Below are 17,147 nucleotides of genomic sequence, written 5' to 3' on the forward strand. Positions count from 1 at the left end.
GGTGATACATAGTGGTTTGAACTGATGTTTTATAGTTTTATATTAACTTTCCTCAAATGAAATAAAATTTTTTTTGTGCTCATTGATTTATTCACCTTTTCCCCTTTATTGTGGACTTGAATTTTCACTACTGGAATGGTGGAACAAATTTGGGGTAGTTTCTTTTTAAAAAAATTTTTTATTGGAATATAGCTGCTTTACAGTGTTGTGTCAGTTTCTGCTACACAGCAAAGTACATCATTTATACATACACATATATCTACTCTTTTTTAGATTTCCTTCCCATGTTCAGTTCAGTTCAGTCGCTCAGTTGTGTCCGACTCTTCGCGACCCCATGAATCGCAGCACGCCAGGCCTCCCTGTCCATCACCAACTCCCGGAGTTCACTCAGACTCACGTCCATCCAGTCAGTGATGCCATGCAGCCATCTCATCCTCTGTCGTCCCCTTCTCCTCCTGCCCGCAATTCCTCCCAGCATCAGAGTCTTTTCCAATGAGTCAACTCTTCTCATGAGGTGGCCAAAGTACTGGAGTTTCAGCTTTAGCATCATTCCTTCCAAAGAAATCCCAGGGCTGATCTCCTTCAGAATGGACTGGTTGGATCTCCTTGCAGTCCAAGGGACTCTCGAGTCTTCTCCAACACCACAGCTCAAAAGCATCAATTCTTCAGCGCTCAGCCTTCTTCACAGTCCAACTCTCACATCCATACATGACCACAGGAAAAACCATAGCCTTGACTAGACGGACCTCTGTTGGCAAAGTAATGTCTCTGCTTTTGAATATGCTATCTAGGTTGGCCATAACTTTTCTTTCAAGGAGTAAGTGTCTTTTAATTTCATGGCTGCAGTCACCATCTGCAGTGATTTTGGAGCCCAAGAAAATAAAGTCTGTCACTGTTTCCACTGTTTCCCCATCTATTTCCCATGAAATGATGGGACCAGATGCCATGATCTTAGTTTTCTGAATGTTGAGCTTTAAGCCAACTTTTTCACTCTCCTCTTTCACTTTCATCAAGAGGCTTTTTAGTTCCTTTTCACTTTCTGGCATAAGGGTGGTGTCATCAGGTCACCACAGATCATTGAGTAGAGTTCCCTGTGCTAAATAGTAGGTTCTCATTAGTTACCTGTTTTATATATAGTAGTGTATATGTCACTCCCAGTCTCTGAATTTGTCCCCCTGTCTCTGCTGTAACCATAATGTTCTTGCATCTATAACTCTATTTCTGTTTTGTCAATAAGTTCATCACAGTTATTCTGGGGGACTTCCCTGTGGTCTAGTGGCTAAGACTCCTGTGTTCCCAATCAAACCTAGGATCAAACTCCTGGATTTGATCCCTAATCAGGAAACTAGCTTCCACATGCCTCAACTAAGAACCGGCATAGTCAAATAAATATTAAAAAAAAAAAAAAAAAGTTCAGTGTTATTCTGGATCTAAAAAAAAAAAAAAGAAATTAGCACTTAACTTTTTTGATACTTAATTTTTCTTTCTGGAAGGTTTTGAGTTAAGTTGAAATAAGTTTTAGAAATGGTGCTTTAGGGTAAGTATAATTCAGATTTTAAAAGTCTATATGAAATTTATTTTAGAAATGCTCCTAAATAAGCTAGAATCTATCACTTCAGATTTATTGATTTTAATGATAACTTGTCTGCACTTTGGAATCATATAGGAGGAGCTTCAAACAAAATACGTGTCCTATTTTGTTATGTTAGGACACAATATGTCTGTATCCTTCCATAGTTTTCAGAATGTCCTATGCTTGGGATCACAATATATAGCCTTTTCAGATTGACTGCTTTTGCTTAGCAGTGTGCATTTAAGGTTCCTCTGTTTTTTTGTTTTTTTAATGGAATAGTGTTGTTTCTTTTTATTGCTGAGTAGTATTTCATTGTATATATATACACCACAGTTTGTTTATCCATTCAGCTATTGAAGGACCTCTTGGTTACATCCACATTTTGGCTAATATGAATAAAGCTATCATCAACATTTACGTGTAGGTGGACATAAGTTTTTAGCTCATTTGGGTAAATACCAAGGAGTGCAATAGCTGGGTCATATGATAAGAGTATGTTTAGTTTTTTAAGAAACTACCAAAATTTCTTTGAAAGTGGCTGTATTGTTTTGTGTTCATACCACAATGAATGAATTAAACTTTTTTAAAAAATTTTTTGTTCTAATAACTGTTCAAAGAAGCTAAAGCAAACAAAAGGGAATGTTGTATTTATACATTGAAACATGACTATCCACATTACTGTGTTCATTGTATTCTACATTTGTTTCAGGTTTAATTCATATAAAAGGACTAATATCATACTGCAGCATTTGGTAAGTTTGGATTTTGTTTTTCTGGCATATTTATTTATTTTTCCATAATAAATTATTTTTCCATCATAAATTACCCATCATATTATAAATTCTGATGGGTAATTTAAAATGTTGTTAGGGAAGTAGAGAAATACTGTCAGATTTTGTTGACTGTGGTACACTGTGATTTCCAATTTTATAGTGTCAAATTTGACACATATAACTTGTAGGAGGTGGCATAAGGTTATAGGTAAGAGGATGAATCTTCAAGTCAGAATGCTTAGGTTTAAATAACGAATCTACTACTTAATCTTGGGCAGATTACTTGCTCTCTCTCAGCCTCCTTTATTGATATTTTAAAAAGGGGGATATTAGTATTCACCTTAGAGTGCTTATGAATAATAAATAATTCATTTAAAAATCTGATATAATGCTTGGCATATAATGGTCATTTAATACATGTTACTACTACTATTGTAATAGTACCCTTCCAGAGCTTAGATGGTCTTAGTTTATCAAGTTGTAAGGAAGAAATGATTTTTATTCATTTTTGTATATCTCCACTATCGACTGAATCTGTCCCCCCAAATTCATATGTTGAAATCTAATTGCCAGTGTGTTGATATTTGGAGATGGGGCCCTTAAGAGGTGATTAGGTCAGGAAGGCAGAGCTCTCATGAGTGAATCAGTACCTTTATAAAGGAAACACCAGAGAGCTCCCTCCCCTCTTCTGCCTTCTGAGGAAGGATGTAGCGAGAAGACAGCCATCGATGTATGAACTGGGAAGTGAGACCTCACCAGACACTGAATCTGCAGGCGTCTCGATCTTGACTTCCCAGCCTCCAGAACTGTGAGAATCAAATGCTGTATAAGCTATGCAGTCTATGGTGTTTTAGTTATAGCAGCCTGAATGGGCTAAGACACCCTCTCATACAATCTGACAAGCACCTTGCACATAAAAATGACAAGTCCCTCTGATGTAGCACTTATGGCATGCCAGGTGCTATTCAAAGTACTGATACTTATTAATAGTTCAGTTGATTCTCGTAGTCTTATGGGATAGATACTACCGATCTTTCATCTGTAGTTCTGAAACCTCAAAATCAAACGTTTGTGGATGTTTGTGGTAAATGCATTTGGTGGCTGTCTTGCAGTGATCGCTGAACCCAGGGTATGCAAGGCACAAGCTAAGAGACTGGAAGGAGACTCAGGAAGCCATAGGAACTGCAGACACATTTATTCTCTCCCGGCTGGCACGGCAGCCATAACACAGCCTCTCTTCTGGCTGATGCAGCAGCCATAGCAGCAGCCGTAACATAACCAGAACGCAGCTGTGACATATTCATAGCATAACCTCACATAACATAACCATGATGTCACTCCAGTATAGCCCTGATGCAGCAGCAGCAGCAACTGGGGCTTTCATGGTGAAGCTCATACAGGTGTACTGCGCACACTAGCCTGCGACCAAGTGAGTACCTCGTGATGCGCATGCGCAGTACCATAAGCAATCTCAGCTGTTACATACCGTGCACAGTCATTGTCTACAGAACACGGGGTGAGAGGGCCTGACTCGTGCCGTCTTGTTGATTTCTCCACATTCCACCCCTTCAGGCTATAGTCCATGGGGTCGCAAGAGTTGGACATGACTTAGAGACTAAACCACATTCACCCCTTCAGGGTCTCTCACCTCACAATCTATGCACAGTCCATCGTCCACAATATTCCCTTGGCAAGTAATGCTGATCTTTGAATTTAGATCTCCCAAAAGCAGTAGCTATAACAACAGTTACATCCCCCAAAATATAGAAAATCCAGTGTCAGGTATCACCTGGAACTCATGTTGCAGTCCTTGCCCTCATGGGGCTAGAAGAGCCACCTACTGCATGTGGAGTGCCTTTTTCTTCCTTGACCAAGTCCAGTCCCCGATCTGTCCTTGTGAGATTTCAGGAAAGCCTTCACAGGAGCAACTCCACCCCTGCTGGTGTGTTTTTTATTAAGGATCCACAACCCCCCCCCCCCCCCCCCACCCCCATAGGCTCCAGGCCCAACCCCTTCTAGGAGGGGATTTTTTTTGTGGTATTCAGGGACAACCCACATGATTCCAAATGTTTTCACACTGTTCTAAATATGCAAGAGAATTAGAGGTTAGTAGCACATCACAGGACACAGCCTTTGCAGTACACTGTTCTACTAAATCTACATCATAGGACACAGCCTTTGCAGTACAATCTATATCACAGGACACAGCCTTTGCAGTGCCCTGTTCTACTAAGTCTACATCACAGGACACAGCCTTTACAGTACACTATTCTACTAAATTTACATCATAGGACACAGCCTTTGCAGTACAATCTATATCACAGGACACAGCCTTTGCAGTGCCCTGTTCTACTAAGTCTACATCACAGGACACAGCCTTTACAGTACACTATTCTACTAAATCTATATCACAGGACACAGCCTTTGCAGTACGATCTATATCACAGGACACAGCCTTTGCAGTGCACTGTTCTACTAAATCTACATCACAGGACACAGCCTTTGCAGTACGATCTGTATCACAGGACACAGCCTTTGCAGTACGATCTATATCACAGGACACAGCCTTTGCAGTATGATCTGTATCACAGGACACAGCCTTTGCAGTACACTGTTCTACTAAATCTACATCACAGGACACAGCCTTTACAGTACACTGTTCTACTAAATCTATATCACAGGACACAGCCTTTGCAGTACGATCTACATCACAGGACACAGCCTTTACAGTACACTATTCTACTAAATCTATATCACAGGACACAGCCTTTGCAGTACGATCTACATCACAGGACACAGCCTTTACAGTACACTATTCTACTAAATCTACATCATAGGACACAGCCTTTGCGGTACGATCTGTATCACAGGACACGGCCTTTGTGGTACACTGTTCTAAATCTACATCATTTGGCCACCATAGCCATCAGTGTATGCACTAGGAATGGGAAACTGCTCTGGCTTGCCATAAACAAGGCTGCATTCAGCACCAGTGTCACCCAGGGCCATTACTCTTTGTACACTGGCTAGTGACCAGTGAATTGCAAGTTCTACATGGGGCCTCCAGTCCCTGTTTGGGCTCAGGAGGGTGCCTTGATCTGAGCCGTATTCACGGTGAAAAAGGGTGTCATCTAAAGGAATATCTTGGGTGCATGTAATCGTCTAACGGAACCACCTACATCTCTTGCTGTGGGTGCTTCCTGAACTTGGTAAACTGCTCCTTCAGTCTGTTGCCTCCATAGCTCTCTAGGAGCAGAGCTCTGGGCTCTCAACTTTATTTCTACAAACTCCTGCTGCCAGCAAATCAGCCCACATTTGCAGTCTCATCACCTGGGTGGGGCTGTTATCAGTTTGGGCCCCCTTCAGGGTCCTCACACTTCTAATCCCCTGTGCTTGTGGCCATCCCTCTATTTCTCCCAAGCTAGCCACCATCGAGATCACTGCATAGATGGGACATCCGACATAGGGTGCAAGAATAGCAGTCAGGGATCCAAAGTGGTAGATGGGGCATTGTTCAAAATAGTATCTTGAATGCCACCAGTAAAATGCTCATCATCTAGGCCTCAGCATTAGGGTTAGATATCTACTGCTTCATGCCCGGTTCTCTCACCACTTGGGTAAACTCGGCATAGGTATGCCTCTTAGAGTATCTGGGAGCTCTCCCGTGTTTGACCACATGGTGCAGATGGCAGCGTTAGTCCATTCCATCAGGGTGTGTGCTTGGTTAGGTGCACCCTGCATGAGCCACCTAGCCTTCTGTGGCCTTTGTCTCAACGAGAAGTGAGTGGTTATAGATGCCAGCTGTTCTACCTTGTGCCCGGAACACAAGATACCGTCTACCCTGGTATCCCAGAGTTGCAAAAGCATCCATACTGCCAAGGGTTCCCTGTGCGTTTGCTGAAACTGCGTACCCAAGTCAGCTAGCTTGACCTGAGTATACGGTGGATGCCTCATTAACTCAGTCGCATTGGAGCCTGCTTGAGGATGCCCCCGCCCCAGGTCACAGACCGCTTATGCTTCACTTTCTGCTGCACGACGGGCCTCACTGCCAAGTGGAGACCCGCAGTCTCAGAGCGTTCATCACCACTGTCACTTACCGCCTCGCTGTCAGAGATGCTGGGTTCCCCGGGGCCATGGGGTTCTTGCTCCAATGCCAATACACTTCTTCCAATCATCTTTGCACGTTGCACACTGGTGTGGCATCATGGAGAGCACTCTCCATGTTCGCCTTCAAGGCAGCCAGGAAGGTCTACCGCATGGTGCCAGTGGCAGTCCGTGCCCCTTGCGCAGCAGACGGGAACTCACCGCCTGGTACGCCTTTTCAGTGCTGTCCAGTGAACTGTCCACCACTTCGCGGTCTTCCACTGGAGCCCACACCAAGAGGATCGCAGCCACACAGTACCACATGCTATGAGATGGCCACCGTCTCCCCCATCCGGTGGAGCCTCAGGCTCCTCTCCCTGCTGGGTATTCTGCCAACTACACCAGTTGTCTTGCTGTTCACACTGTCCTCACTGTTCGCTGAACCCAGGGTAGGCAAGGCATGAGCTAAGAGGCTGGAGGGAGACTCAAGGAGCTGTAGGAACTGCAGACATGTTTATTTTCCCCGGCTGGCACAGCAGCCATAACACAGCCTCTCTCCTGGCTGATGCAGCAGCCGTAGCAGCCACAACATAACCGTAATGTAACCATAACAGACTCACATAACATGATCATGACATTGCTCCAGTGTAGCCCCAGGGCAGCAGCAGGCAGGGCTTTCATGAAACTCATACGGGTGTACCGCACACGCTAGCCCACAACCAAGTGAGTACCTTGTGACGTGCATGCACAGGGCTATAAGTGATCTCAGCCGTTACACAACCACGTAAGGTCATTGTTTACAGAACATGGGGCGAGACGGGGTAAGAGCAGCGGGTGAGAAAGCCTGATTGGGGCCATCTTGTTAGTTTCCCCACCGTGGCAAAATATGACTGGAACATACTTTTGAAACTCTTTTTGTCTTTATCCTTTTTTTAAAAAAAAATATTAATTTATTTTAATGGAGGCTAATTACTTTACAACATTGTATTGGTTTTGCCATACATTGACATGAATCCACCATGGGTGTACACGTGTTCCCCATCCTGAAACCCCCTCCCACCTCCCTCCCTGTACCATCCCTCTGGGTCATCCCAGTGCACCAGCCCCGAGCACCCTGTCTCATGCATTGGACCTGGACTGGCGATTCATTTCACATATGATAATATACATTTTCAATGCCATTCTCCCAAATCATCTCACCCTCTCCCTCTCCCACAGAGTCCAAAAGACTGTTCTATACATCTGTGTCTCTTTTGCTGTCTCGCATACAGGGTTATCATTACCATCTTTCAAAATCCCGTATACATGCGTTAGTATACTGTATTGGTGTTTTTCTTTCTGGCTTACTTCCCTCTGTATAATAGCCTCCAGTTTCATCCACCTCATTAGAACTGTCTTTATCCTAACTAGTGTACATATTCATGGTTCGGTGCAGAAGTAGTAAAGCATTTGGTTACAGTGTACTGACCAAGACTGTATGTGATATGTTCTTTTACCTTTCCAAAGTCTAGAAAATCTTCTGAATTTTGAAATGCATCTGGGCGCAAGAAGTTTTGATAAACACTATGGTCTTATCTCTGTTTACTGGGTCAGCATCAGAGGCTAAGTAGTGTGCCCCAGTGTCCCTGCCACAGAAGTAGGAGGTGGGGTTTGAATCCAGGCTGTCTGGCTCCATAACTGCCTACTGCACTCTGTGGCCTGTGGCACAATGGGCACTGAGTTTAACCACTGCAGCATGTTTCTCCGTCCAGCCTAAGTGGAGATGGGCATATGAAAACTGAAATGTCTTACCCTTGTTTATTTTAGTCAGCTGATTTACACAGAGGCTGAGGAGTTCCCTGGAAAAAGAACTTAGAACAATGTTATTTTTCATATTTAGATTCATATTTAGATACACACACAAGTGGAATACCCACTTCCAGGGGTATTCCAAGAATATTCTTGCCTGGGGAATTCCATGGACAGAGGAGTCTGGCAGGCTACAGTCCAGGAGGTTACAAGAGTCAGACACGACTTAGTGACTAAACCACCACCACAAGTGGAATAGAAAGACATGACAATCCAAATTTCATAGGATTGTGTGACCTGGGGTATAAACCACTTTGAGCAAAGGAATGTAAATTGGACTCTCATCAAGGCCTGAGGGCTGAATGGTTCTAGGTACCAGTGTTGGTTTTTACATGTCCTCAGATCTGGGGGGAGAGGAGCTTCCCAGGTGGCACAGTGGTAAAGAATCTGCCTGCCAATGCAGGAGACATGAGTTTGATCTCTGGGTCGGAAAGATCCCCTGGAGAAGGAAATGGCAACCACTCCAGCATTCTTGCCTGGAAAATTCTGTGGACAGAGGAGTCTCGTAGGCTGTTGCCCATGGAGTTGCAGAGTTCACATATGCACATATGACTGAGCACATATGCACACAGAAATAGGGAAGCTGTATCCCAAGAAGTCCTTCTGTGACCCTTCTAAGAGAGCTAATGACTCCAGGAGTGAGAGCCCTTTTGACTTCATAGCAGAATGATGGAAATATGTCATTGATGGCAGAACTTTAGGCAGAGTTATGAGAAATGGATAGAACTGACTTGCGATAATAGTGTGACATTCCTTTAGGACCCTTCAGAGATATTAGATGGACCTTACCTGCCTCCTGAGAAATCCGTATAAAGGTCAAGAAGCAACAGTTAGAATTGGACATGGAACAACAGACTGGTTCCAAATAGGAAAAGGAGTATGTCAAGGCTGTATACTGTTACCCTGCTTATTTAACTTATATGCGGAGTACATCATGAGAAATGCTGTGTTGGAAGAAGCACAAGCTGGAATCAGAATGTGAGGAGAAATATTAATAACCTCAGATATGCAGATGACACCACCCTTATGGCAGAAAGTGAGGAAGAACTAAAGAGTCTCTTGATGAAAGTGAAAGAGGACAGTGAAAAAGCTGGCTTAAAACTCAACACTCAAAAAACAAAGATCATGACATCTGGTCCCATCACTTCCTGGCAAATAGATGGGGAAACAATGGAAACAGTCACAGATTTTATTTTCTTAGGCTCCAGAATCACTGCAGATGGTGACTGCAGCCATGAAATTAAAAGATGCATGATCCTTGGGAAAAAAGCTATGACCAACCTAGACAGCAAAGCAGAGACATTACTTTGCTGACAAAGGTTTTTCCAGTAGTCATGTATGGACATGAGAGTTGGACCACAAAGAAAGCTGAGTGCTGAAGAATTGATACTTTTGAACTGTGGTGTTGGAGGAGACTCTTGAGAGTCCCTTGGACTGCAAGGAAATCAAACCAGTCAATCCTAAAGGAAATCAGTCCTGAATATTCATTGGAAGGACTGATGCACAGCTCTAATACTTTGGCCACCTGATGTGAAGAACTGACTCATTTGAAAAGACCTTGATGCTGGGAAAGATTGAAGGCAGGAAGAGAAGGGGATGACAGAGGATGAGATGATTGGATGGCAACACTGGCTCGATGGACATGAATTTGAGCAAGCCCCGGAAGTTGTTGATGGACAGGGAAGTCTGGTGTGCTGCAGTCCATGGGGTCACAAAGAGTCAGATACGACTGAGCAACTGAACTGAACCTGGAAAGGAGGTCAAAGTTCTGCGGGTTTGTCAAGCTAATGTAACCTGGTGGGACCTATTAATGAGGTCTTATTTATATTCATAGGCTGAATGAATGTTCTAATGTTATATTTAAAACTCATATACAGCATTTAATTTAAAATGCAGAAGCTCATTTTTTTTCCCACATAAGTTTGACCTGGACATGGAAAAAACTTTTTTCCTTCAGAAAGTAGTTCTTTTCAGTATGAAGGCATGCTGGTTGGACTGCATGAACTGATACTGCATATATCACTTTCATGACAGCAATCATGTTTGTATGTCCAGATGATCTAGAATCAGTATCAACCAATTTATAATCTATGCCTTTTGAAAAGACATACATTAAATGTTTGCTTTGTGTATGTAAAGAACTTGACTAAGCGGTTAAGAACATTATTATGAAAAAGACAATTCCTGACTTCAGAAACGAATAATGAAAGAGGTAGAAATATGTACTAATAATGTATTGTAAAAAGGCCAGATGAATTAGAGGTGTGAACAAAAATGGGATAGACTGATATTGGCTTTATGTCCAGTGAAAGCTTACTGGAGAGAAACCATTTATTTGATCTGAGCCTTCAAGCGTGGTTAGGGTTTCAAGAGGGTAGAGATGGGAAGTGGTGGGAGTTCACAGAGTAACACTAAGAGATGATTCTGTTCTCTATCGTAAGGTGATTTCCATTACAAACGCAGAAATTGAGGTTCTGAGATGAGCTTGTCTGAGGGTGTATTAGTCGTGAGTGGCGAAACTAATGTTTGAGGTCATCTGACTCCAAAATCTGTTTTCTTTCTGTTACACAATATATTTATTCCTGTGCAAAGAACTGTGAGATAGGAGAGTGGAGATTACACTCAGGGCTTTCTATGTATCCTTGGTAAGGAGTGCTGTGGGATGGTGAATTTTCCTGGAATCACATGTGGAGAGACTTGAAGGCCAGGTCATGTAATTTGGATGTTTTTGAAATTAATGGCCTGAGTCATGGAACATTTCTGCATGGGAGTAACAAGATAGAACTGTGCTTTGGCAAAATTCTCTGAATGCAGTGTGACAAATAAACCATCTGGCAAAAATTCTGAAAGTCTGCCAAAAAGGAAAGTTATAATACTGCTGTATGGCTAGGGTAATGAGAATAGAACGTAATGGATAGACAGAATCATTTTAGAAATAGTTTCTCTAGTATTTGGTAACTGCTTCAAGTTATTGGCAGAGAGAGGAAGAGAACATTTAGGAATCAAAGATAACACTAGCATTGTGTGCTTGTATAACTGAAAAAATGGTGTTACCATTACCTGATAGAGGAAACAGAGGAGGAGAGACAGATTTGTCACAGAGATATTTCTTGGTAAATGTGGTTTCTAACAAGTTGAGTTTGGGGTGCTGAGTAGGTACCTCTGTAATTGTAGCAGGCATTTGGAATAAAGGGCTGGGGCTCTGGAAAAGTAAAGATACAGATGTAGGTTTGAGTCAGCTGCTTAGAGGTAATAATTGAAGATGGGAAGTAGATGATATCACAAAAGGCGAGAGAATAGAGCACAGCTGAGGACAGTTTGAAAGATTCTCTAAAGTGTTTCCATATGGAGGAATTTACTGATGCAGTTTGAAGGCAGGAAGGATTGAGTGAAGCTTGAGTAATCCTTTAGCCAGTGTTTTTTGATGCTTTCAGTTCTATGTGCTTTGGTGTCATATTTTGTTACATTAACTTAAATTACATTCTTCAGTATTGGCTGGAAATTGATTAAATGTCAGAATAAATCATATTCTGCAAAGGTAGGCTATCTCCCTGGGTATGTCTTTGAGTGCAACTTAGTTCACTGCCGGAGGATATTATATATAGTGAAAGGTATGTGGTTGAAATTTGAGATTTGTTGTGTTATAGTAGGACTGCGTCCATATAATGATGGATTATTCATTCAGCTTATTAAACATTTGTGGGAGACGTGCTGAGTGTCAGACACTCTGTCTTCCTCAAAGGAAAGGCTTGTTTCTCTCTACAGCATTTTCCAAAATGTAACCTGTAAAATACGAGTCCCAAGAGAGCTTTTCCATGAAAATGTAAAAGTTCTTTAATCAAGTGAGAAATATCTGCATATTGTATTTTAAAAGTTTACATTGTATTCACATATTAAAGACTAAAAATCTTATAGCAATTAAACTTTACATTGGTTTAAGGTTTTCTCAAACTTATTTGCCCATGGGTCATTTTCTCCTTCCACATAGCAGCAATAATCATCTTTTTGCACACTTTGGGAAGTGTTGCTACTGTGGATTTCGCCAGAATAGTTCCACGTTCCAGCAGAGAATATTCTAAGTTATTTTTGTCTCAGGAATTTTATTTTGACAGGCTTTACGCACTCAGATCAGCGTAGGGCTGTGTGTTGATGGTGTCCATACATTTTAAGAAGTTTCCTTCTCATTTCTCCATTGAATGGATGTTCTCCTTATCCCTGCTGTCGTCCTCCCCAGCCCCAGGTTTGGGTTGTATGTGAATTTCATTTCTGACTCTCCTTCTCTGTAATCTTTCCTAGTATGAGAAATTTTTCTTCATAGAAACCTTTTCTAGGTTTTAACTAAAAGTTAATGATATTTTTGGAAAAGAGCTGTTTTCTGCAGAATTAACATACATAAAAGACACTAATACTGAGGACTTCATCTTTTCCCCTTCTTCCCTTTTGCATGAATGTTTTTGATTAATGCACCAATAGTTGTTTTCAGGTTTTAAGAAGGCCATGAACTTTTCAGATAGGAAAAAGGATCCTTTAATAATTTTATCATACTAGTGGCTTTTAACAGAAGATTTTGTAATATTCTTTGTTCAAAGTTTGACCCTCTTTGTAAATGTCCTGCAAAAATACTTCACCTAAGTGCTGGGAAGTCCATGTTTAAAGATACTCCTACATCACTGTAATAGCAACAGTAAACAATTAGACACAGTGCTGATCAGTAGGGGACTGACTAAACCATAATTGAGAATGAACAACTGTTAAAAATAAGTGGGTAGCATGAGTGTGCAATTGGCAAAATGCATACTAGGAAATAGCATAGGTTAGATGCTCTTCTCCCTCCCCCGCAACAAACTGTAGAGAAAACAAAGGGATGGAGGCTGAACCTGAGATTTTAAGACTCAAAAGATACACCCACTTTTAAAAAATGAACAGATGACGTTTATGGATGTATATTTTGTGTTTATCGTGAAAACCAAGGCAGTTGTTACTTTTGAAGGGAAGGAGGAGTCTCTGATCGGGCTGGGGCAAGTGAAGCTGGCTAGATAACAGAGTTTGGGTTAGGTTTTAGTCTGGTAACTAGTAGTTAGCCCGTTAAAGTTCCATGGATGCTGGGAAAAGATATGAAACTCTTGAGTTAGAGATAGAGAACATCAGTATTAGTGACCCAGCGAGCAGCGTTGAGCTTCAGGTTAGTTCCGGTTCCCCTTGCCCCAAGCCCCATGGGGTGGCAAAAGACCCAAATGAATGAGTTCATATGCAGTGAGTTGCATTACAAGGCAGTGGTACTGAGTTTGGGGGAAACTGCCAGTCTGTAGCATGCTGTAACCAAGCTACTGTCTGTCCCAGTGGGACACTTTACCTTTTCTTCAGTTTTTCTCACAGCAAATACAACTCTGAGCAGAGCAGTCAGGCCCTTGGATACATGACATACAGCACTAAAGTACAGGGAAACCTCAGGACCCGCGGTGGATGGCTTCTCCCAACAGCCAGTCAGGTCACTGCAGGTGTAATTAGTTAAAATGAGGTCATATGGAGTAGGAATCACTGGAGTAATTCAGTATCGCTCATCCTTACATTGTCCTCGTTGTTGTCCAGGCGCTAAGTCATGTCCGACTCTTTGTGACCCCGTGGACTGCAGCACGCCAGGCTCCTCTGTCCTCCACTTGTCCTTATATAAAGGGGAAATGTGGAGATACACACAGGAGAATGCCATGTGAATATGTGAGTTATGCTGTGACAAGCCAAGGAATGCTCAGAAGCTAGGAGAGAGGCCTAGAACAGGTCCTTCCCTAGTGACTTCAGAGGAGGTTTGGTCCTGCTGACAGCTTGATCTCAGCCTTCTAGCCTCCACACAGTAAATTTCTGTTTAAGCCTAGACTTAGTCTGTGGTGCTTTGTTACAACAGCCCTAGTAAAGGAATATAGTTACTATGTTACACTTGTCAAAATTAAGAACATTGCAATATTAGTGTTAGTATTAATTTTGGACTTTGTTTGGATTTCACCAGTTTTTCCGTTAATTTTCTATTGCAGAATATCCAGTCCAGGATATCACCTGGCTTTTCTTTGTCGTGTCTTCTTAGTCTTCCAATTTGTGCTCTTTATCAGTCTTTCCTTATTTTTCATGACCATGGCAGTTAGGAGGAACACTGTCTGGTAGCCTGTAGAATAGTCTCTAATCTTGGCTTGCATCTATTGTTGCTGTTTGTTTTTTAATAACTAGACTACAGTTAAAAGTTTTTGGAAAGAATATTACAAAGGAAAGCCCCCTTCTCATCACGTATCAGGGACTATCCGAGGGTTTTGACATATGCCTCAGGGAGTGCATGACATCCTTATGACAGCTGGTGATGCTGACCTTTATCATGTAGCGAACATGGTATTTGTCAGTAGCTCAGCTGGTAAAGAAACCACCTGCAATGCCGGAGACCCCCGTTCGATTCCTGGGTCAGGAAGATCTGCTGGAGAAGGGATAGGCTACCCATTCCAGTATTCTTGGGCTTCCTTGGTGGCTCAGCTGGTAAAGAATCCACCTGCAATGTGGAAGACCTGTGTTCAATCCCTGGGTTGGGAAGATCCTCTGGAGAAGGGAAAGGCTACCCCCTCTAGTATTCTAGCCTGGAGAATTCCACGGACTGTATAGTCTATGGAATCACAAAGAGTCGGACACAACTGAGCAACTTTCTCTGCTCCCTGAAGTTACCGTTTTTTTCCCTTTTCTACTCTGTGTTTTGGAAGCATGTCAGTAAGTTCAGCCCACACTCAGAAGGTGAGGGGGGCTACGCTTTACCTTCTGGAAGGGGGATTTCCATAAGTTATTTAAATTCTTCTGTGGGTGAGATCATCTCATCTCTCCCATTGATTTTTTAAAAAAATATTTATTCCATTTTTATTTGGCTGCATGGGGTCTTCAGCCCTGGTCCACAGGCTCTTTGATCTTCACTGTGGCATGCCAGATTTTTAGTTGCAGCTTGTGAACTCTTAGTTGCAGCAGTTAGTATCTAGTTCCCTAACCAGCTTTGCAAGAAATGTTCCCTTGGTATCTCTAATTTTCTTGAAGAGATCTCTAGTCTTTCCCAGGAATGGTATGGACCTAATAGAAGCAGAAGATATTAAGAAGAAGTGGCAAGAATACCAGAAGAACTATACAAAAAAGATCTTAATGACTCAGACAGCCATGATGGTGTGATCACTCAACTAGAGCCAGACATCCTGGAATGAGAAGTCAAGTGGGCCTTAGGAAGCATCAACAAACAAAGCTCGTGGAGGTGTGGAATTTCCAGTTAGCTCTTTCAAATCCTAAAAGACGATGCTGTGAAAGTGCTGCACTCAGTATGCCAGCAAATTTGGAAAACCCAGCAGGGGCCACAGAACTGGAAAAGGTCAGTTTTCATTCCAATCCCAAAGAAAGGCAATGCTAAAGAATGCTCAAACTACCACACAATTGCACTCATCTCACATGCTAGTAAAGTAATGCTCAAAATTCTCCAAGCCAGGCTTCAACAGTATGTGAACCATGAACTTCCAGATGTTCAAGCTGGATTTAGAAAAGGCAGAGGAACCAAAGATCAAATTGCCAACATCCGTTGGATCATCGAAAAAGCAAGAGAATTCCAGAAAAACATCTCCTTTGCTTTATTGACTATGCCAAAGCCTTTGACTGTGTGGATCACAACAAACTGTGGAAAATTCTTCAAGAGAAGGGAATAGTAGACCACCTGACCTGCCTCTTGAGAAATCTGTATGCAGGTCAGGAAGCAACAGTTAGAACTGGACATGGAACAACAGACTGGTTCCAAATTGCGAAAGGAGTACATCAAGGCTGTGTATTGTCACCCTGCTTATTTAACTTATATACAGAGTAAATCATGCAAAATGCCAGGCTGGATGAAGCACAAGCTGGGATCAAGATTGCTGGGAGAAATATCAATAACCTCAGATATGCAGATGACACCACCCTTATGGCAGAAAACAAAAAGGAACTAAAGAGCCTCTTGATGAAAGTGAAAGAGAGTGAAAAAGCTGGCTTAAAACTCAACATTCAGAAAACGAAATTTAGTGTGAAGAGAGATGAAAGTTTATTAATACTTGTATGTAGCATGTTGTATAATATGAAACTTTTATCCGTATTATTTTAAAATTTAGAATGATGTAGGTATCTGAAAACTGCAACTTTTTTGGTCTATCATCTGTTTTTTTGTCTGAGTGAGGGTTTAATCAAGGAAGTAGAACCACTGAGTATTGAAGGGGAGCAAAATACACCACCCCAAGACGTGCCACTTGCCTCACTCAGCGTGGTGCGTGAGGCCCTTCTTGTTGTTGCTTAGTCACTTGGTCGTGTCTGACTCTTTATGACCCCATGGACTATATATAGTCCATCAGGCTCCTCTGTCTATGGGATTTCCCAGGCAAGAATACTGGAGTGGGTTGCCATTTCCTCCTCCAGGGGATCGTCCCAATCCAGGGATCGAACCCGAGTCTCCTGCGTTGGCAGATGGATTCTTTACCACTGAACTGCCTGGGAAGCCTGGGTGAGGCCCTAAGAACTTCTGTATGAGGCATGTTCTTCACTACTACTGAATATGATTTTGTAATCCCATTTTATAATCTGGCCTTAAAGCACTTTTTCTGCCTACTTTCCTGTCATTTTCTCAAGCAGCCTTTATTCCACTCCTGTTTAACAACTTAATATTTTCAGATAGTCGTTGTTCATGTTTTAGCAATGTGCTACTCTCCAGGATTTTCACTCCTTTTTTTCCTAGAGTACATCAAGGTCCAGCTCAAATATCATTGTTTTTTCTTTTTTCCAAGTTGTTGGTAGCTACTATAGTCAGAATTACTTGCCCTCTGTGTTCATCTTTGATTTTCAAGTACCTA

The 17,147-nt window shown here is 42.2% G+C and overlaps 1 protein-coding gene across 7 annotated transcripts in view; it reads left to right on the forward strand.

The window, feature by feature from the left end:
* HIBCH (3-hydroxyisobutyryl-CoA hydrolase) overlaps positions 1-17,147 on the forward strand; it is a 155,475-nt gene that overhangs the window by 9,832 nt on the left and 128,496 nt on the right. For all 7 annotated transcript variants that reach the window (XR_003030586.2, XM_059877750.1, XM_024979729.2 and 4 more), the window contains exon 2: positions 2,283-2,325. Coding sequence is in view for 6 of the 7 variants with exons in the window: in XM_059877750.1 (XP_059733733.1) it covers positions 2,283-2,325 (43 nt within the window). In the remaining variant the exon portion in view is untranslated. The remainder of the gene's footprint in view (positions 1-2,282; positions 2,326-17,147) is intronic.

The sequence above is a fragment of the Bos taurus genome, chromosome 2, assembly GCF_002263795.3.
Source record: "Bos taurus isolate L1 Dominette 01449 registration number 42190680 breed Hereford chromosome 2, ARS-UCD2.0, whole genome shotgun sequence".
Taxonomy (NCBI): Eukaryota; Metazoa; Chordata; class Mammalia; order Artiodactyla; family Bovidae; genus Bos; species Bos taurus.